Consider the following 21,096-nt stretch of genomic DNA (forward strand, 5'->3'; position numbering starts at 1 on the left):
CTCTGGCCTTCTGTATCATTTTTTTAAGGGCAAGATAGGAAGAAAGGAAAGAACACGGGACTGGGAATCCAGAGACCTGCTCCCACCTCAGCCAGAAATTTCCTGTAACCTTTGGTAAGTCCCTCCCCCTCTCTGGACCTCTGAGTCCTCTTCTGTTCAATGAGAAAGCAGAACTAGGTGATTCCAAAATGCTCTATTTCCCCATGCCAGTGACAAGAGTCTAGATGAATATTGATAAAAGTACCCAATTATTACATATAATTCAGAAATCTTAAAGAGCTCTTTACAACTCTGGGATTGGGCCTTGAGCAGATGTCCAAATTTACTGTTGGCAGATATATTTTTAAAAAATCAGTTCTTTGTATTCTCAAATGTTTTTCTTATCATCAACTTCTGAGAATATTTATAAAATGGTAAATTTTACCTACATGCATACTTGTTGCAGGACTCTCATATTACAATTTTCAACATACAAATAAAAATAGTCCCAATAATACACTCTTTGTTCCAATAATATACTCTTTTAACTAAGATACTTGCTGTTTTACTGTTATTTAAAATTTTTATGAAGATCCATTCGAGCAAAACCAATAATTCACTTCCTTAATGTCAGACTTTTCACCTTATATTCAGTCTCACTCTATACGTTAAGGCTGTGGCATTTATAAATTAGGAGGCAACAGTTACAGTTAAAAAAGGATGCTCTAAATTTCATATAATAATAATAATAATAATAATAAACTGTAATGAACTATTTCCACATAAATATTTTTTCAGAGAATAAAGAACCATGTGTTTTAAAAAATACATATTCTATATATCTTTAAGCCATTCTCCACCCCTTCTCATAATTAGCTAATCAGCCAATTAGGGGTTCCAACAATTACAAATGTCAGGGAAGGTAGAAAGGAAAGAAAAACAGGAACCTATCAAGGTAGAAGAAAATCCTTTTACTTTAAAGGGTGTCCACCATTAACCTCTGAAGAATTCTACTCTACCTTGACGGATTTGTTATTCCCAGTCTCGACCCCTCCCACCTTCTCTCCCTATTATAATTGTTAGGTCAGTTAATTGGCTGATTAAGGATACACTGGAATTTTTATTAATTAGAGTCAGACCGAAGGCATACAGAATCCCTTCGGATTGGGAGTGTCACTTAAGTTACAAAGATTAATAAAGTCAAATGGATTTTAAAGTATGGCTTGGTTAATTTAGCCTTCTCATATGGATATTTTTAAAAATTTTTTTTTAAGATTTTATTTATTTATTTGACAGAGAGAGATCACAAGTAGGCAGAGAGGCAGGCAGAGAGAGAGAGTGAAGCAGGCTTTCCACCGAGCAAAGAGCCTGATGTGGGGCTCGATCCCAGGATCCAGAGATCATGACCTGAGCTGAAGGCAGAGGCTTAACCCACTGAGCCACCCAGGTGCCCCTCATATGGATATTTTAGCATCATCCATAGCTTTAATACCATCTCAGTTGCTTTCAAACCAAGCTGCATTTGAGAGCAGCTATCATTTATTCTCCAAACAGGAAAAAAAAGGGGGGGGGGATATTGTATAATCACAAGCCCTAGAGATGTTTCCATCCACTATAATAACAATTCCTGCATTTTATTCACGACATTCTTGTATCCTTTCTATCTGGAAGACCCAAGCTCTGCCTTCAAAAAACCCACAGGAGTATGATACATGGCATGCTCTCATCCCCTTGGCCTAGTTAAAGCCTCTCAGTCTCTTTTCATAACTTCTCTGAGACAAGGCGACAGTTAATGAAGATCCATTACACAAGATGTCCAGTTATGGCCAAGGCAAATGCTCCCTTACAATCCCAAAATAGTTTGTGATATTATAAGAGAATGGTATGCTTGTATTAAAATTATGACCCACTGAGGCAGAATGGAGCATGTCAATAGGAGCTGCAGAAAAATGCTAGAGGCACATAAAGTAACAGTTAAATCCAAGAGCTTTGGATCAGATATCTCCCAAGTCAAAATTCTGGCTCTACCATGTACTTAAAAGTGTGATCTTGGGTTACTTACTTGGCCTGTGTGAGCTTTGTTTTTTTTCATCTGTAATATGATGATAATAACAGAAGCCACCTCATAAATTTAATGGGAGGATTATGAGATAACGCAGGCAAAGAGTTTATCTCAGTGCATGGCAAGTAGTAATTGTTCAATAAACAAAAGCTATTATTGACATGACTGTCTTTCCTTGCTCAATTTCCTGGCCGTTTGGATAAACCAACAGGCTTATAGGAACATCTGCTATTTGGTAGACAGTCTGAGAACTTAAGAAAACCTATAGGACAGGGATCAGAGAACACAAAATCCTGGTGTGTGAAGGGTGGAAGGAGTTCGACAGTGGTAAACCCAGGATTGGAGAAATGTCACATTCCCGGGATCTAGGTCTAAATCAGGTTGACAGGACCACGAAGGCCAAGGGGCTGTCCAATTGCTGACGCCTGCGGGTTATTCACAAAACCTGCTGCACTTTCAGAGTTAGACACATGGAGAATTATATCAGATAATTCTGTACCCCGTGGGCACAGAGGTTAAAAGCATGGATTGTGGGGGCGCCTGGGTGGCTCAGTGGGTTAAGCCGCTGCCTTCGGCTCAGGTCATGATCTCAGGGTCCTGGGATCGAGTCCCGCATCGGGCTCTCTGCTCGACAGGGAGCCTGCTTCCCTCTCTCTCTCTCTCTCTCTCTCCGCCTTCCTGCCTCTCTGTCTACTTGTGATCTTTCTCTGTCAAAATAAATAATAAATAAAATCTTAAAAAAAAAAAAAAAAGACCTTTGGACTGGCTCCATTCTATCTAGAATATTCATTTAAAAAAAAAAAAAAGCATGGATTGTGGAGCCAGACTGCTTGGGGTTTAGTTTTGTTTTGCTTTTAAAGATTGTAGGGGTTTTTTGGGGGGGGAAGGCGGTTGTTGGTTTGTTTGTTTTTCTAGTAATCTCCACCTTCAAGGTGGGGCTCCAACTTATGACCCCAAGATCAAGAGTCACATGTCCACTGACTGAGCCAGCCAGGTGCCCCAGACGGCTTGGGTCTTAGTTTCTGCTGTCACTAGCTGTTCGACTTTAGGCAATGTACTTAACTTCTCTGTGCCTCAATTTCCTCCTCCTCCGTAAAATAGGGGATGGTATTAGGTCCCAATTTATAATCCATGTTATAAAAACTAAATGAGTTAACATTTGTAACTCTTAGAAGAGTACCTAGCAAAACTCTTAGTAGAGTACCTACTTCTAAGAGTACTTAGAAGAGTACCTGAGCTTTATGTACGATTTAGTTAAATAAACAAAACCTATAAAGCAGCATTCACTTTGCCCTCACGTCACTACCATCCTGCCCTCCAAACAGCAAGTGTTTAGGAGACATGATGATGTATTTGATGCTCACAGCAGCTTTGCAAGATGGCAATGAGATGACCAGAGGCCCAAAAAGGAAGATAGAGATGAAGCCAGGAGTCCAGAAGTCAGTACTCGTTTTTCTCATTACTGGCTCAAAACCCCACTGACACACATGGACGTAGACTGTTATAACATCACTTTTGTTAGTCCTTTAACCTGAGAGGAAGAGGGCAGCAAACAGTGGACAAAACTGGAAAGGCAGTGAAGTTTATCCCTGAACCTTGGTTCTTCCAGAACTCTCCCTCAACTCAGAAGTTGTTTTCTTCTAAGGCTCCCGGTAGCTTCCCTCCATTAAGCGTCAGCCTTCATTCAGCTCAGGTCATGATCCCAAGGTTCTGGGATAGAGCCCCTCCATCAAGCCTCCACATTGAGACCCCCCTACCCCTGCCCTGCATAGTGCTCCCTGCTCAGCCCGGAGTCTGCATTTCCCTCTGCCTGTCCCCCTCCTCCACTGGCTTGTGCGCTCTCTCTCATTTACTCTCTCTCTCTCAAATAAATAAGTGAAACCTTTGATTTAAAAAAAAAAGAAGGGACACCTGGGTGGCTCAGAGGGTTAAACCTCTGCCTTTGGCTCAAGTCAAGATCTCAGGGTCCTGGGATGGAGCCCGCATCACATGGAGATGTCTGCTCAGCAGGGAGCCTGCTTCCCCAACCCTCTCTGCCTGCCTGCTTGTGATCTCTCTCTCTGTCAAATAAATAAACAAATAAAATATTTTAAAAATAAATTTTTAAAAAAGTAAAAAAAAAGAAGAAGAAGTTGCTTTCTCCTTTCCCTCCAACACACAAGTGTTAAACCCACTCCTGTAAAAAAAAAAAATTTTTTTTCAAACGGAAAGACAGAATGTTAGAGTTGGAAGGTCCATGTCCAAGTTTTATGCCCTCATATTATAGATGAGGTCATGGGTGTCCACAGAGGGGAAATGACTTTAGTCAAATGATCAAATTCATACTTTTTTCCAATCTCTTCAGATTCAGTGTCAAGTTGCATTTAGAGAAGAACAACGGACCACTCTCATCCCAACATTTGCAGTTTGGATTCTTTGTAGACTGGCATGCCTTCCATGAGTCCAAGCCCAATGCCACTTCATGAGTTCTGATGTGCTGTTTGCATGGGGCATTCCAATGCAAATCGAGTGTCTTGGTCATAACATCTTGGTCTTGTTCTTCTTCCGGATTTGCATCACTAATATATGCAAGTGCCATACGGTCCAAGGGCATCTGGGGGATAAAACTACATCAGAAATGTTGCCCTTTCAGGGTTCTGTTTTTGCAATGGAAATTTAGTTACTATGGCAAGTTTCTCCAAAGTAGCACTTTTATTCCAATTGTGAACCTGAAGGATTGTTAATCACGTGACCAAGGAAAATAGTGTATATTGCACGTGGGAACATGGAAGCAAAGAAGAGGTAGAATTTAGAGATAAAAAACGAGATTGTACATTGTAACTACAGTTGATAACTCCATATTGTATAATTGAAATCAGCTAGGAGAGTAGAACTTAAATGTTCCCAGCATAAAAAATAAAGGCATACATATAAGATGATGGATGTATTAATCCACTCAAGGTGGGGGAGACCCTTTCACAGTGTATACAGACATCAAATCATCAGGTTGTACATTTTAAATATCTCACAATTTTATTTGTGAATTATACCTCAATAAAGTTAGAGAGAAAAAAAGAAAGATACTGCTGAGTCCAACCTTCCCCCCATTTTATGTATGAGGAAACTAAAGACCAGAGAAGGCATGGCAAGCTAGGACTGACAACCCAGCCTCTCAGCTCCTGGTCCAGAGTTCCTTCCCCAGCACAATTTGGTGTACAATATTCAGTCTATACAAAATTCCTTCAGCAATCAATATATGAATCAAAGTGGAGATGCATGATGTCATCACAGGGTACATCTCTGGGACTGAAGCTAACATACATTCACAGTCCCTTCTGTGTTAAATATGTTGCTTTCCCTTCTTGGGCAGAAAAATACTGTAATTTCAGTTAAAACCTTTCCAGGAATTCCAAGTATGGGAGGTGGATGTTGCTAGGGAATGCTAATAAGAGGTCAAAATAGCACTCAAACCCTCCATGTGTCAGCACAGAAACTTCCCAGAAATATTTATTCAGCACTCTACCTTTTATCATTTGAAAATGCTTTCAATTAAGAAGAAGGCTCTTTTTACTTAGCCGTACTGCATTTAGCGACGTCCAATCATACAGCATTTTAATAGTACATCTCTTCCCCTAATTCTTGCAGTTATCTGCTGATCTTACTTTTCCAATGAAAACCATACACTAACATTGCAGTTTTGAAGAAAATGAATAACATTTCTTGTTATGTTATAGGTCGATAGTTAATGCAGCCAAAGTTTCATTTCTCTCCCATTAAAATTGCTTATTTGCCTCATCTCGATGTATATCAAATGGTAATAAGATACGAAATATATAAGGTTGTGACCCATGCCAGTAGGTTTTGCTGTTTCTGGGGTTTTCTTGTTAATTGGTTGCATTGTATGTCACATCTGATTCTTCCACGCCATTGTTAAGGCTGATGATTCTTCAGAACACCATTGAAAACAGAACTAGAAGGGGGTTTCACCAAAACAAGGAACTAGAAGTGAAATTTCCTAAAGGCAGAGCAATGGTTTTTACTTTTTACTTTTACGGTTTGGAAAATAAAATGCATTCCATCCTGTGAAACTCGTTGAGTATGAAAAAGAGTGTTTTACCAGAAAAAAAAGAAAAAAAAACCCTACTCAATTTGAAATTCTTCGCTGATTTCAGAGGTTTCGAGTTCAAATATATTTCTGGAAATAGAAAACTGACATATGAAGAAAATATTCTTGCCAATTTCAAGAAACTGACTCCGTGGAGCTATGTATACTTTATTTCACCTAAGAAATGCCCTCCTTAGCTATCGGGCAGAAGATATTTTTGTAAATGAAATTATATGCTAACCCCTCCAGAGAAGGTCACTTTTTTAACCAATGGAATAACTGTTTTACAATGTGAGTAATCCCTCTCTGATTTATGTTGTTAGTGATTGGATTTTTGTCCCTTAAATTTCTTAAAAGAGAGCTAGCCTACATATTCTTATCTCTCAGCCCTTGAAGGATAGGACTTGGGGAAGAGGAAAGACAAGGTGAGGACACTCTGGCCAGAAAGTCAGAAGACTTCAGCATCCAGCTCCAGCACTTACTAGCCAAGGACTGGGAGCAAGTCTGTACCTCTCTTGGCGCAGTTTTTTTTATCTGTACTGGTGTCAGATAAAGAAACTAAAAGAATCAAACGTAATTATCTATGCAAAAACACTTGGTAAACTGCAAAATGCTTGACAAATAAATCTGATAAGCCTAACAATTAAATGCTCCCTACTCTCCTTCTAAAGCCAACAATGGAAATGAAAATCGGTAGCTATATAACAAGAAAGTCAGACCTCAAAGAACATTAATTTTAATCAAAGAGCCTATGGCTGGAACCCCGGCTTGAGAAGGCAATGAACGTAGTCAGGTAACACGGGAAAAGCCACAGTCGGTTGGAGCTAACTTCGGCCCTGTGGAGTCTCTGACACTGGCACCAAGGGGCACATTGTGAGAATGGAAAATAATTTCACTGAAGACTGACCCAGTGCAGAAAACGTATGCAGAAAATCTCCCGGCAATCAGGGAATTTTCACTCTGTTAGGACCTACTTCAAATTTGAGTCTGTACGTGTTGGGAGTGATTATATGTGATTCTTTGAGGCTTGGTTCAGTTACCTCTTCCACGGTCAGCTCCTAAATCTCTTGAGTTGGAATTAAATTCTCCCTAGTCTGTGCCCCTAATACAAGTAGGACACTCGCTAAAATACGGTTTGTCTTAGTGTGTGGGTGTGCATGTACACATGTGCGTGCCTATGTGTATTTGAATTCTTGTGTACTGCCTCGCTCACAGGAGTATAATCTGAGCTCCTGAGGTCAGGAAACATGTCTTGGTCATCACTATTTTCCCTCACAGCATCTAAGACATGGCCTTGCATGCAGTAGTTCCTCAAGTCATCGCTGTTGATGGTTAAAGGGAGTGAGAACATTCATTTACTGCTAAGAGAAGCGTTTCCTTTTCTCTCTACTATAAAATTATCTATCTCAAGCCTTAAGGTATTCCCCTCCTTATTGAATCCTGTAATTCAGGAAACAAGTCCATGGAGTAATAGCTGACTGTAGGCACATTTTGAAAAAAGGGAGAAATCAGTACTCAACCTAAGCAAAGTGGCTGATGAGGCCAGATCTGACAACAGGGATTCAAATTCTCGATGGAATTGAGTATAGTTGTTGAATCCCTCAAGGGGGGTCAGTGTCCTTGAGTTACCATAAGCTCTATCCCATTTGGAGGCTACGTCCATTTGGGACAGTGTTGTCTAATACAGGAGCCCCTAGCCACGGGCACGTACTGAGCACATAAAATGTGCCAAGACTGAAGTCCAGAGAAGGCAAATGCCTGTGAATACAAAACATATACCAAATTTCCAAGACATAGAACAAGATTTTAAAAATAATATATCATTAGCAATTTTTATATTTGACTGCATGTTTAAATGAAAATATTTTGGACACACTCAATGAAATAAAATATATTATTAAAATTAATTCACCTTTTTCTTTTTATTCTTTTTAATGTGGCTACCAGAAATTTTAGAATTAAATGTGAGGCTTGCATTATTTATTTTTTTAAGAATTTATTTATCTATTTGGCGGGGGGCAGGAGAGAATTCTCAAACAGACTCCCTGCTGATCAGGGAGCCTCACAAGGGGCTCCATCCCAGGACCCTGAGATCATGACCTGAGCCGAAATCAAGAGTCCGGTGCTTAACCAACTGAGCCACTCACAGGCACCCCATGGCTTGCATTATATTTCCACTGGACAGCACTAAAATTGGAAAGCACCCCCCCAGAAGAGAATCTATCATTAAAACAACCTAAATGCTACTAATTAGCACATCCACTAATTCCTCTTGAGACCAACAGGACCCCAAAACCAAAGGGCTATGACACAAAGCACGGATAAGTACTACATCTTCATCTCTGAAATACCTGAGTCTGTATCCAGGCAAGGAATAGGCGTTCCAGATGAAGGCCCTCCAAGCAGAGAAGAGAATTCTACAATTTTCAGGAGTTACAATGAGAAAAGACATTCTTGAACAAAACCTCAATATTTACCAACTTAACTTGTGCTGATATGATGCCACAACAAACTGAAAAGGTAAAATAAAATCCAAATGCTTTGCATGAGGTAGCACAGTGCCTGGCATCCTAACAGTGTTTGTTGAAGTGAATTGAATTTGGAAGAGGTTGTCTAATTGGATTTGATCTCTTTTTAAACTGAAGTCAATGAACCAGGGTATGTCCATACACAACGCTATAGCTCTCCACTGAGTCTATTAACATGCATTGAGGGTGGGTACTGTGCTCTCTTGGCCCTTTATATAGCAACTACTGGCTCCCTGCTAGAACCCCAGCCGTTACAGGGCGGACGCAGGTATAAATGTAACCTTCATTGTGATAAGCACTGTCTTATATCCATGTTTTACCTTAAGCAGGAGGGCTCCCGCAGCATCCCTGAAGACAGCCTCATAACAGAGCCTTCAACTGTCGCACACACCACCTGCTGTAGCTACAGTTCCTCAGCCACAAAGATTCAGGCTCCATCTATAAGGCACAGACAGCACCTGAAATTAGGAATATTAAAAAGAGATCTTGAGAAATAGGAAGAACTCGTTAATTAACTAGTGTGTGGGGGGGGCTTTTACAATGTGTAAGTACATCAAATCATGACATTGTACGCTTTAAATATCTTTCTGTTGGATTTGTCAATTACATCCCCATTAAAAAAAAAAGACAGAGGAAGAACCAATTTTTAAGCAAAGGGAATGTAAATACTGAAAGAACAGCCCTGTTAAATCACACATAATTCCGTTTGAAAAGCCAAGAGCACTATCAACAAGTCTATTCAGGTAATTCAGAGAAATATAAAAAGAAAAACATTAGACCCAGGCACTTGGCATTGTGAAAACAGACTAAACAGTTGATTGATCGATCTATTTTCAACAGGTTGTGCAGACATCCTGTAAGCACAGACTTAGTCTGAGGCTACTGCCTTAAAAAGAGGTAAAAATCCAATCAGCTGTAGTAAAGTAGAGATGGCCACAGTGACCTGGTAACCTCCGTTCAAACTTTACCCAAATTAGGACACTTATACTGGGTTGTTTTGAATGAGACCCAGATGTATTTATGTATTTTCCTAGTCTTCTTTATTACCTTCTTGTGGAGCACTGAGCAGTTTTGGAGGAGACAAGCCACTATTACAATGTTGTCAAGGCCCTTCTCGTTTTCTAGTTCAAATCCTTGTTCATGCTGTTTGCTAAGTACTTGTTCCCTGTGACAGCTTTCAGCCAAACAGAACACTGTGAATGCTGCATTCCAAACCACTCTGTCCCGCTGGGCTCCGAGTGAAACAAGCTCTTCAAACTCCATCATGTGAACTTTTCACAAGGAACAATTTCCCTCAGACAATTCCATTCAGAGATACTCTCCGTGAAACTGGGACTCGGGGAAGGGGTGACATCACAGGCTTCCCCTTCTGGCCAGGGTCATGACCACCAAAGTTGTATTTAAGAGGCTCCCACATGGTTCAGCACATGATTTTCTTAATGATCTAACGTTTCCCCCAACTTTCCCATAAGCTTCTAATTTAAGATATTCACACTTAAACGCGAAATTGGGTACTGGTGACAAAGAAAGCCTGGGGTTTCAAGAAGAATGAGAAATTTGCAACCAGGTCTCTATTACTATTAGGGGTAGGAGGGTAAATATAAAACATACTATATAATACGTACCATATGTTGGGTTTTTTTGGCAGTGTTGGGGATCATAGAAACAAACAGTATTATATCCAACTAAGAGGCTAGAAAAGAAAAAAGAGAGAGAGAATTAGATTGTTTTAAATGTCTAAAACCAAGGTTTGGACATGAAAGTTTTAAAAAAAAATGCAGGATTATTCCACTGAGATGGACAGCCCGTTTGCCTGCAGTTAGGTTACAACAGAAGGAGAACAGCACACCAGGCTACATTTTTGAGGAATCTAGGATTGTTTTCAGAAAGACCTGCTTGTAGCTCCTGAAGAAGAAGGCTTCAGATTCTGCTAAAAGATGTTTAAGATGAAGACAGTAAGTCACAGGTCCAGGATGATTTCCATTCCAGTTCTCACCAGAGCTGGGGCATGTGAACTAGGTGGCTTTCCAGACCCCCGCTTCGGCCACTGAGTCTATGAACTCCTCTCTGTGCAACACTGTACTGCTCAACTTATTATTTTTGAAACAGAATAGTGCCTGAATAAGGGGGCATCCGCCTATAAAAAAGTCTCTTAAGCATTCAAAAAAAATTTTTTTTTAAATTCTTGACCTGCTGGGGAAGATGGAACCAAAAGAAAGAGGTAAGCCTGGGAGTCCTTGCTTCAAGGGGCTCACAGAGATCAGCTAGTCAGACACTAGATTATCAAAATGAGAATATCATAGAAAGAAGGTAATCCCTACCACTGCCTATTGAAATTAAATCACAGATCAGAACATGCCAGAGCTTGTGGACACCCTAAAGATCATCTAGCATAACTAACTTCTTTATTTCATATACCATAGGCAAAAAAAGGCTGCTTGCTCCAAGTCACTTATTGGGAAAGTCAAAACTTCAATCTGAATCCCATGGGCTTGCCACTGACATCCGAGACGCCACAAGCATATCTGCAAATGAGGAGGAAGGTTGATAACTCATTATTACAGACTAGACTTCTTTGAGGAAGCGCATATAATGTCCTATGGAATAAAACTGCTCCTCCAAAGTTTTATTTTGAGCTTTCCTTCCCACAGCATAATTTTATGACAAAAATAATTCTTTCGTTAAAAAATATAAAAGTATGGGGTGCCTGGGTGGCTCAGTGGGTTAAGCCTCTGCCTTCCGCTCAGGTCATGGTCTCAGGGTCCTGGGATCCGGCCCCTCATCGGGCTCTCTGCTCAGCAGAGAGCCTGCTTCCCACCCCCTTCTCTGCCTGCCTCTCTGCCTACTTTTGATCTCTGTCTGTCAAACAGATAAACAAAAATCTTTAAAATATATATATATAAGAAAAACATTAAAAAATATATACAAGTATGATGTAATGTTGAATATGTCTTTTTTAAAGATTTTTATTTATTTATTTGACAGACAGAGATCACAAGTAGGCAGAGAGGCAGGCAGAGAGAGAGGAGGAAGCAGGCTCCCCGCTGAGCAGAGAGCCCGATGTGGGGCTCTATCCCAGGACCCTGGGATCATGACCTGAGCCAAAGGCAGAGGCTTTAATCCACTGAGCCACCCAGGCACCCCTTGAATATGTCTTTTTAACCTACACATGCAGTAACAGAGATGTGTACACACTTCCCTAGGGAAGAGACCCCGTTGGGAGGAGACTTAATGGTTTATAGTCTAGTGGGGTGGACAGACACAAACTGACACGTTCTGTGATGAGTCCAAAATGAGAACTTTGGGGAAGGGACTTTAACCCCAACTTGGAAGGGAGAGGAAGGTATGGAAATTAGAAAGGACAGAGGCCAGAGATGATAGGAAGGAAACTTCGAGTAGTCTAGTTTGGCTGGTGGCTGCAGTACACTGGTGGCAAGGGATGGACGACCTCTATTCCCCGAATGCATGAGGCCAACGGCTTCGCGCAAAGAAACATAACACAGTAAAGACAGTGTGCTTGCTGTGCCGGCGTAGCTGCGTGATACAAGTTTTCTAGTCCCACTCATCATCAACACAGTAATTTAAAGGTCATATACAATATAACTCAGGGAGGCACCGTGAACAATGGACTGGAACCTGGTATGCAGTATTAGTCTTACCAGTGAGTCACTGCAGCCCTCCCAGGTGAGGTCACTTGTCCCATCTGTACACTGAATAGTTGACCCTGCCCTAGATGATCTTTAAGGTCCCTCTTGGCTCTGAAGTTAGGAAGGATCCCACCATGCATACAGTACTAGAGGAAGTTTATAAACCTCCACGAAGGCCCAGGCTGATCAACAACTAACCCTATTCAATCATTTCATAAAGACAACATGATCTCACAACAATGTTTCCTAACTCTCAGCTCATAAAGAATTTTGATTAGCAAGCAGTGGTCTAATGGATAAAATATAGTCAGCTAGAAGTTAGGAAACCAGAGCCTTTTCTCAGGCTCCTATAAAAGGACACAAATGAGGAAATTTCATTTAATGACAGGTTTTCAACTCACTCTTCTCATCTATACTGCTAGAAGGAAAATCAATGAGATATGCAAAGTGAGGGGTACCTGGCTGGCTCAGTCAGAAGAGCATCTTGATCTCCAGGTTGTGAGTTTGAGCCCCACGTTGGGTGTAGAGATTACTTAAATAAACTTCAAAAAAAAAAAAGAGAGAGAGAGAGAGAGAGATGCAAAGTGATGATAAAGACAGTAAGTACAAATGGAGAAAATCACTTTTTTTTTAAGACCGCACAGAAATTTCACCACCAATGATCAATTTTAAATTAGCTCCCTGAATCAATCACAAATCTCACAATGGGATCCCTTGGGTTTCAGGCTTCTCTGTGGTTCTTCAGCCATGCTATCATGGAAGGTGGGATGCCAGCAGCATTACATGTTAAGGTCACAGAATTGCCGGGGCGCCTGGGTGGCTCAGTGGTTTAAGCCTCTGCCTTCAGCTCAGGTCATGATCTCAGGGTCCTGGGATCGAGCCCTGCATCAGCCTCTCTGCTCAGCGGATCGAGCCCTGCATCAGGCTCTCTGCTCAGCCTGCTTACCCCCTCTCTCTCTGCCTGCCTCTCTGCCTACTTGTGATCTCTGTCAAATAAATAAAATCTTTTTTAAAAAAGGTCACACAACTGGTGACTGTCTCAACAGCCATTTCTTAGGCCCTTCAATACAGGAAACATACATACATAGAAATTAGCTCCAAGACTCAGTCGTAAATCTCACAATAGAGGCATGGGGCTTCAGACCTCACTAGGCATCACAATCACTGAGGCCTCCTCCTGAAAGCAGGTCACTTCGGGGACCTTTCTACTGAGATTTTTAACTCGCCTGGAGCTGCTACCTTCATAAGCAACTCAGGACACTCCCAAGTTAGGTGGTCATGAGACCCATACAGATCAGGCACTGTGCTAGGCACTGGGAATTACAGAAGAAAAGACAAATGAGGTTCCTGCCCTCATACTGACATGCCCTCTTACTACTCTCCATACCTACCTGTTAAATTTACTGTGGTTGGGGCGCCTGGGTGGCTCAGTGGGTTGGGGCCCCTGCCTTCGGCTCAGGTCATGATCTCAGGGTCCTGGGATCGAGCCCCGCATCGGGCTCTCTGCTCAGCGGGGAGCCTGCTTCCCCCTCTCTCTCTGCCTGCCTCTCTGCCTACTTGTGATCTCTATCTGTCAAATAAATAAATAAAATCTTAAAAAGAATTTACCGCGGTTGCTCGGTCAGTCCTGCAGCCCCTAACGCCCCAGTGATTGCACTGGAGGACGGCCCTGGGACACAAGCAGCAGAAATGACAGAAAGGAAGGCACAAGTATTTGTTTCTTCAATACTAGCCCTCCAAGAGATTCTGCAGATGGAATTAAAGGCTTTCTCAGTCTTCAAGAAGCAGTGCAGAATACACCCTAGAGGTGTCTCCTACCAGGTACGGTTTGAGGTATGGGAGGGTATGAGTAGGCAAAGGCTTCCCAGAGGAAGTCCTGTCAAGGTAAACATCTCCACAAGCCCGATTAACCAAAAGGCAATGTCCCCAGTAAGAACATCCTATAGGGACATCCCTGCTGGACATCCAGGCACCCTGCTATCTTCCTGAAGGGGGCGTTATCATCTCCTGCCCTAGGGTAGAATCTAGAGGGCTGTGCCAGGCATTTGAGACCTTCAAATATACTTTGGCCTCTGCCTCCCCTACCTGGCTCCTGTGATGCCCTGAATACACTTTCCCTCCTTCTCAGACTTGGTCAGATAGTCTTCTCCTGCTGGTATCCCCTGTGTCTTCTCTTTCTACACATTTTTCTGAGCCCAGTTCAAATGCTACTCCTCCAGAAACTGGGACCCTCTTGGCAAGGACGACCTTCGTCCTCTGAATTCTTTCGCACGGTCCTTAGGTACTTTTCCTACAATTAGAAGTGCTTTTTTTCACTACATTAACTTACCTTCCAAGTAGGATGTGCCGCTCAAGGATAAAGACTGTTTTTGGTTTGTTTAACATCCTTTCTCAGAACATAGCACAGTGCCTCAGTAAGTATGGGCAGACTGCCTCAACAGGAAGCTTGTATTCGACCTGGAAATTCACTGTAGTTTGCTGTATTATTTTAACGCATTAGTTGATTACAAATCTACTCCAAAGGCCACGCTAATGAAACCAGAAACAACTTTCTGATATGAACCTAAAAGTCAAGGTATTACTCATCCATCTACAATATTTTATATGCTTGTTTTAGAAGGGCCTGAGGGAGCGATGTATGTTTTAACTTCCACCCCTTCCGTAACTACTCCACCTCCTCTGCCTCGCCCAGCTCTATCCAGAACCACTTTGGCCTTTTAGGTGTCCCTAAGACTTTCATTTCCAAATCCTTTCCATTCTTATCCCCCTTCTTATATTTTTTTCAGGCCAGAGGAGGCAGATCTTTTCACAACTCCAGTGGTAAGGTGTACCGCTCGGGCAATTTCAGGAACTCCAAGGCTGCCTTAATGTGCACAGTGACTATCCTGAGTACTCATGAGCTGAACACACTTGTAATACAAGACCTGGGATACTTAGGTAAGTTTCAACTATCAGTTTCCTGTTCAAACACAGAGACTCTATTTTCTGATTTCTAAATGGATCTGTTTTCCTGCTTTTTCTAAAATACAATGGATTTTAATGTTTTGCTGACCTTTACTTACAGAGAAGGGAGAACATTTATTGAGCACCCTTAGGTGTTTAAGCACTGGGCCCGATACTTAAATTACGGACATCATCTTATCCTCGTGACTACTTTAGGAGACACAAAGTTCCATTTTACAGATGAAAAACTGAGGTCAAGAGACCTTAAGTGATTTCCCCAAAATCATGCAGTGAAGCTGTGGGACTGGGATTTTACTGCTGGTCCTTTTTTAATACAAAGCTCATGCCCTTTTAGTTATATCATGCTGTATCCTTAAATAAAATCCAGTTCATTCTGACAACTCTGTCTTCCAATTCAAAACAGAGATCACTAAAAAGATATAACCGCAGGAAAAGGAACCTTTTACATTCCTCAGTTAAAGGAGCACCACTGCGCCACCAGGACCACCATCTTTGATCTCAGGATCTCCATTGTTGGCTTAATTTTCCTAAAGAGCACTGAATGGACTCAATATCAAGTATTACCTGCCCAACCATTATAGCAGCCCTTCACACCATCACATAATCACCATAATAACCAACTATATAAAGAAAAAAAAAACACCTTACAGCCTAATATGTATCACTTGCACACTTTGTACAAGTTAGGTGCATGGTAAAGTGGAGCAAAAATAGAAATTTCCAGATTTCACCAAGATGTCAAGTTTCACATTTTGACAAAATGTAACTGAACTGGCAAAAAATGGTTAAAACAAATAGCCAAATAATAGAGGATAAAAGTATCCTATAACCAAGTAAACACCTGTTCGTCTTTCCCCTTTAAGAATTTTAAATAAGGTCACATTTTTCATTCAACAAACATTTATTGAGCACCAGCAACTGTGCTAAGTGCTAAGGAATATTAACCGTGAACAAGATAAACCAGGCTCCCGCTTTTGACCGGATACTTCTGCTTTTGCTGATCTTGCTAACTACTACATAATACTTGTTCTCTGCTAGAATTACATTTTCGGGAAAGTCAGAGTCATACGAGGCCTCTTCTAGAATACTTTAAAAGTTTCTGTATGGCAAACTTGATAGAAATCTTTAACTTTGAGAAGAAAACGATGGTCTCGAGTATCCTTTTCGACAAGCACGTGGAAGGTCAAGTTAGCTCTCAAGTAACATGGCAGCTGGTGGCCAACGGCGAGGTTCAGACCATTCGGTTGCGCTTGTGGGTGGGGGAGTCTGTGACACTATCCCCGCACTGGGCGGAGTTGCGCTTGCGGGTCCCCCCACTGTCCAGGCGGAGGGCCGGTTCTTCTGAGTTGAAGGGGTTCAAGTCGTCCTCCAGGAAGCTACTTTTTCGGCGCCCACCTCCAGGGCCACTGGTGGGGACGCCATTGGTGGCCCCGCCGCTGGCTTGAGGCGGGGAGCCAGGGGCGCCAGATCTCACGCTGATGCTCTCCATGGCACCGCTGAGGCCATGCAGGGCGATGGCCTCATGGAAGGGCTGCAGGTCGACGTCTACGGACGAACCGGCCCCGGTGGCTGCGGCCTGGCCGGCGGCCGCGACGGACAGCTTCGGCGGCGTCCTGGGGGTGCGCGACGGTGGAGGTGCGGGGGGCACCTTGCCACACAGGAAGCTGATCAGGTCTTCGCGGAGAATGGTGCTCCGGCCCTTCTTCACCCACTCCAGGACATCTCTGATGCGACGCTGGTAGCCGACCTGGACGCCCAGGTCAAAACTTCGTTGGTGGGCATCCCCGCTCTCTTTGTAGAGACTGGTCACGGCCATGGCCGCGTTCTGGAAGGGGTCCCAGATGGACAGTTCTGGCTGTTGGCACCCGGCATCCTTGTAGAGCTGGGCCACGGCCGTGGCAGAGATCTGGAAGAGGTGCCACAGCCTCTGCCGCTCGCTCTTGAGCCCCGCTGCCTCCGCGGCCGCCTCCTCCTGCAGCTCGGGGGGCAGCTGCTCCCCCTGCTCGGCCTCGGCCAGGCACTGGCGTTCCCACTTGGAAAACCAGTGCTCCGCCACCTCGGCCTCGCCCTCCTTCGGCTGCTCCTCCATCCTCCTCCTCCTGGCCGCTCGCCTCCTCCACGGCCGCCTCCTCCTCCGCCTACTCTTGCTCCTCCACCTCCACCTCACCTCCTGCTCCGCGCTCCCCTCCTCCTTCTGCGGCCGCCGCCGCCGCCTCCTCCGCGTGCGCCGGCGGGCGGTCGCGCGGGCGGCGGGGCCCTGAGGCCAACTGTTCCGGCGCGCGCCGCCCGCGGCCCTGGTGCACGCCCCGCCCCGCCCCGCCCGGCCCGGCCCCCAGCTACGCCGCGGAGATAACTCCGCAGCCGCCGGCGCCGCCTTGCTGCCCCCTTCCGGCCCCGCCGTCCGCTCCTAGGGCCCCCCCACGGCGCCGCGGCCTCCCCGCAACCGCAGCCGCCGCCGCTTCAGCCACGGTCCCGCGGCTCGGCCCCAGCCCCCCGCTCCGCCGCGGCTGCCGCACCAAGAACTCGGAGGGGGACCGGCTGGAGCGCTGCCTCAACGCGGCGCTTGCCTACCACTTGGCCCTCTTTTCACACATTTTTTGAGACTTGTCGGCTTCATCCAATGAGCTGATCAAATTTTACATCCTATGTTGCCAGAGAGGATTATGGGGCAACTTCATGGTGTCGATCACATCCAGGGCGCCGATCCGGGAAGGCCGGGGGTGGGGGTGTGGGGGGGTGTGGGGTGGGTAGAGTGGAAGGAGCTTGACCCCCGCGAAGAGGCAGGCAGTCTGAATCCCAGCAATGCCCTCTACACAGTAGGTACCCAAGAAAAGTGTTTTCGGCCGAGCGTCCCAGTATTTTGTAGAGGAAAAAAAAAAAATCCTATAACTCTGTCCCCTTCCTCCCTCCCCCCACCACGTTTCCTGGGCCTCAGTTTCCCCAAGTGCCAAATGAGGTGGCCGGATTAAGTCTCTGGAAAGCACTTACAGCCGTGATTTAGAACTTTCCTACTGTCGCTGCAAATCATCTCTTCTAGGCTAGTTGCATACTTATCAAATCTAAGAGTCATGTCAGACATGGTAATGATTTTTTCCCCTCAGTATCCTTGCAAGGTTTTTGTCTTTTAAAAAAAAAAATGGGTTGGGGGTTCTCTGTGGTCTCCCCTCAACTACTAAAAATTCCAAGATGAAGAAGTAAGGGGAGAGAAAATAGGAAAATGAAATCCCAAACACGGCATTCTTCGCTCTAGTGTAAAAATTCACTGTCTTTAGGAAAGGGGGGGAAAAAAAGCTTACCTAATTCAACACCCTAAAAATTATAGCTAGGCAAAACATCATAATAATACCAAAATTAAGCTAAACCTATGTGATACTAAAGTCTTTTCCTTGGGTTGGACAACAACCCTCCTCTCCTGTCATGATGCAGTTCTTTTTCAGTGCAGACAGTTAGAGAGCAAACTGTGTTAAGAGAAGAAAAATTATCACTGAACTAAGAATAACATAAAAAATGGGAGGAAGTAACATGTAATAGTTTTTTAAATTTAGGGAAAAAGTTAGAATTTCAGAGTTTTGGTTGTAGACAATACTAGCCAGGTCTCTGTAAAGCCTTACAAAAATAAAGGAAGCGAAATCTTCTAACAACATCTGTTTAATAATTCCCAAACATGAAAATTAGTATATAAAATAAAATGATCTAATCATTAAGCTTTATCATCTTCCTTAAAAGAAATACATGTTTCTAAGTTAAATCTAAAAGAGAAGAAGAAGAAGAAAGGGGATTGTGCCCTTTCTCTGCAAACCAGGCTTTTTCACGATTCATTAAACCCTTTTTCCATATGTGTAATTGGACTCTTCTCATTTACATAAACGAGGGATGGGGCAAAAGACCTAAGATCAGCCCAAAAGGAGAAATACATTTCTCATTCTCCAGTGTTAAAAAAATATATTGTAGAAAACTCCAAGAAGACAGATCCCCTTCCTCCCCCACACACCCACATACACCAGCCCTGAAATAGTTCATGGCCAAGGAGATACTGAGTTTGCCAGAGCTTTGGGGGTTGCTCTGCACACAGTGCCTCACAGTTATTATCAGAGGCACATGTTTTTAGTTTATTTTCTCTACGTAAAAAGCTTGGGCTGAAATGACTGACAGTAGGACACGATATCCTATTTTCTCCCCTCATTTTTGATTGGGTTAAAAACCAAGAAGAAAGACGGCACTGTCTTTGAAAGAGCACAACCCTCTGCTTGGGCTTGAGTTGTCTGGCTGGTATCCTCCATTCAGTTGGTCTCAGCACCTGATTAATTAGTTAATTAGTACTTAGAGCTGACTAGCCCAGTCGGCAATTTTCATGCCCTGCATGGTGAAATGTTGAATCCAGCATTGAAATTTCTGTGTCGCACACCCTAATTATTATCACCCCACTACTTTTAAAACCATTGCACCAAATTATTATAATAGACAGAGCCAGACAAGTGTGTGGGAATATGTTCTTTCTGAGAAATAATGGTAGACTTCTAATATTTTTCACTATTGCCCTTAACACATTTAAATAAAACAATGAATGGGAAAAATTCTAATTCAATTAGCCTCCAATTCCCTCCATAGAGAAAATGATTTTATATGGGAGAGACGGTAGAAAAATCATGGCCAACATTTTTAATGTTTTCTCAGTTCTTTGGGTGGCAAAGAGTACATTTACAAGATCTCCTCTCTGAGATTAATTTTGTTCCCATAAAAGTCTAAAACGTCAGGAATAAAAAATCAGAATAGAAAATAGAAACAATATAAAACCAAAAAAACCCTAAGATCATTTTAACTAGGAAATGATGCTCTCTGTGTGTGTTTGAGGTGGGGTGGGGAGGATTTTGATGTTTAAAAATACTGTACTGCCATGGTTTAGGAATGAGTTTTCTATGGGAAAAAATATTCCTTGGCTGCTGCCTCATTCTTCCATAAATTTGATGTCATAGCTAAGGTTAAATATCAACTAGGGAAAATAGTTTTAGAAAATAAGTTAGGACACAAACCTAGGGGAATCTAATTGTTTGACATTTCTCAGTGCACCAGTACCAAAAAGGGCCCCAGTGTGTCAATGATTTTCAGTATTATTGGTAGCTATTTTCACCTGAAACAATCCTTATATATCTGTAGTGGGCTGCCTGTAATTGTAAGAGCTAAATGGTACACAGAACTGGATACACAACCACACAGATCAGTAAATGGGTCGGACTGAAAGCAAAAGTAAACACCAACCTTAGGAAATGAAAGAAGTTAAAAGATAAGTGTTAAGGACCTTATTCTTTTTGGAGAATAAAACAAGATTTAGTAGCTTTCCACTTAATTTAAATGAAAAGAATCACTACCTTACATATTGCAGTGATAATGTAATGGGGAAAGAAAACAAAAAAGTCTTTGTACAAATGACACCTCCTATAGTTGTTGTGAAGAAACTTTTCCCCTTGGTATCTGCTAACAAATTCTAATTAATGCTGCACATTCCTTTACTGAAATCATTTAATGCGTAACAAGGGGGGTAAAAAGAAATGCTGAATGCTCGTGATTGCCCTGTTAGAATTATGGGAGTGAAAGCCTGGGGCCCCAAACTTACTGTCTATTAAAGCCAAGCTTTGAAAAAGAAATGCAACCTACAAAAGCTGTCAATCTCCCTTGCCCCTAAAGCCTGGGTTCACATGGATTCAAGTGACAGCCCTCCTCCCCCATGCACAATACATCAATCTGTCTCTCCCACAAGCACCCACAGCCCATTGTGCTGGCCGCAGGTGCCTATTATGGCACCCATGGCTGCCTCCCACAGCTCCGCCCCTGAGA

General features: G+C 43.0%; 1 protein-coding gene and 1 long non-coding RNA gene across 2 annotated transcripts in view; both read right to left on the bottom strand.

Moving 5' to 3' along the window:
- The window catches only part of LOC125092203 (uncharacterized), a 296,189-nt gene that overhangs the window by 133,048 nt on the left and 142,045 nt on the right, over nucleotides 1-21,096 (bottom strand). The window contains exons 2-3 of the long non-coding RNA XR_007124844.1: nucleotides 10,279-10,346; nucleotides 8,974-9,111 (exon numbers count right to left, since the gene is read on the bottom strand). This is a non-coding gene — a long non-coding RNA (uncharacterized LOC125092203). The remainder of the gene's footprint in view (nucleotides 1-8,973; nucleotides 9,112-10,278; nucleotides 10,347-21,096) is intronic.
- Nucleotides 16,147-17,523, bottom strand: HAPSTR2 (HUWE1 associated protein modifying stress responses 2). The gene has a single exon (XM_047716566.1). The coding sequence runs from the start codon at nucleotides 17,351-17,353 to the stop codon at nucleotides 16,496-16,498; it is 858 nt and encodes a 285-aa protein (XP_047572522.1). The 5' UTR covers nucleotides 17,354-17,523; the 3' UTR covers nucleotides 16,147-16,495.

This window comes from Lutra lutra, chromosome X (genome assembly GCF_902655055.1).
Source record: "Lutra lutra chromosome X, mLutLut1.2, whole genome shotgun sequence".
NCBI classification, from domain to species: Eukaryota; Metazoa; Chordata; class Mammalia; order Carnivora; family Mustelidae; genus Lutra; species Lutra lutra.

Bases quoted from the DNA above. Each gene is read 5' to 3' on its own strand.
- HAPSTR2 (XM_047716566.1), bottom strand. From the start codon at position 17,353: ATGGAGGAGCAGCCGAAGGAGGGCGAGGCCGAGGTGGCGGAGCACTGG.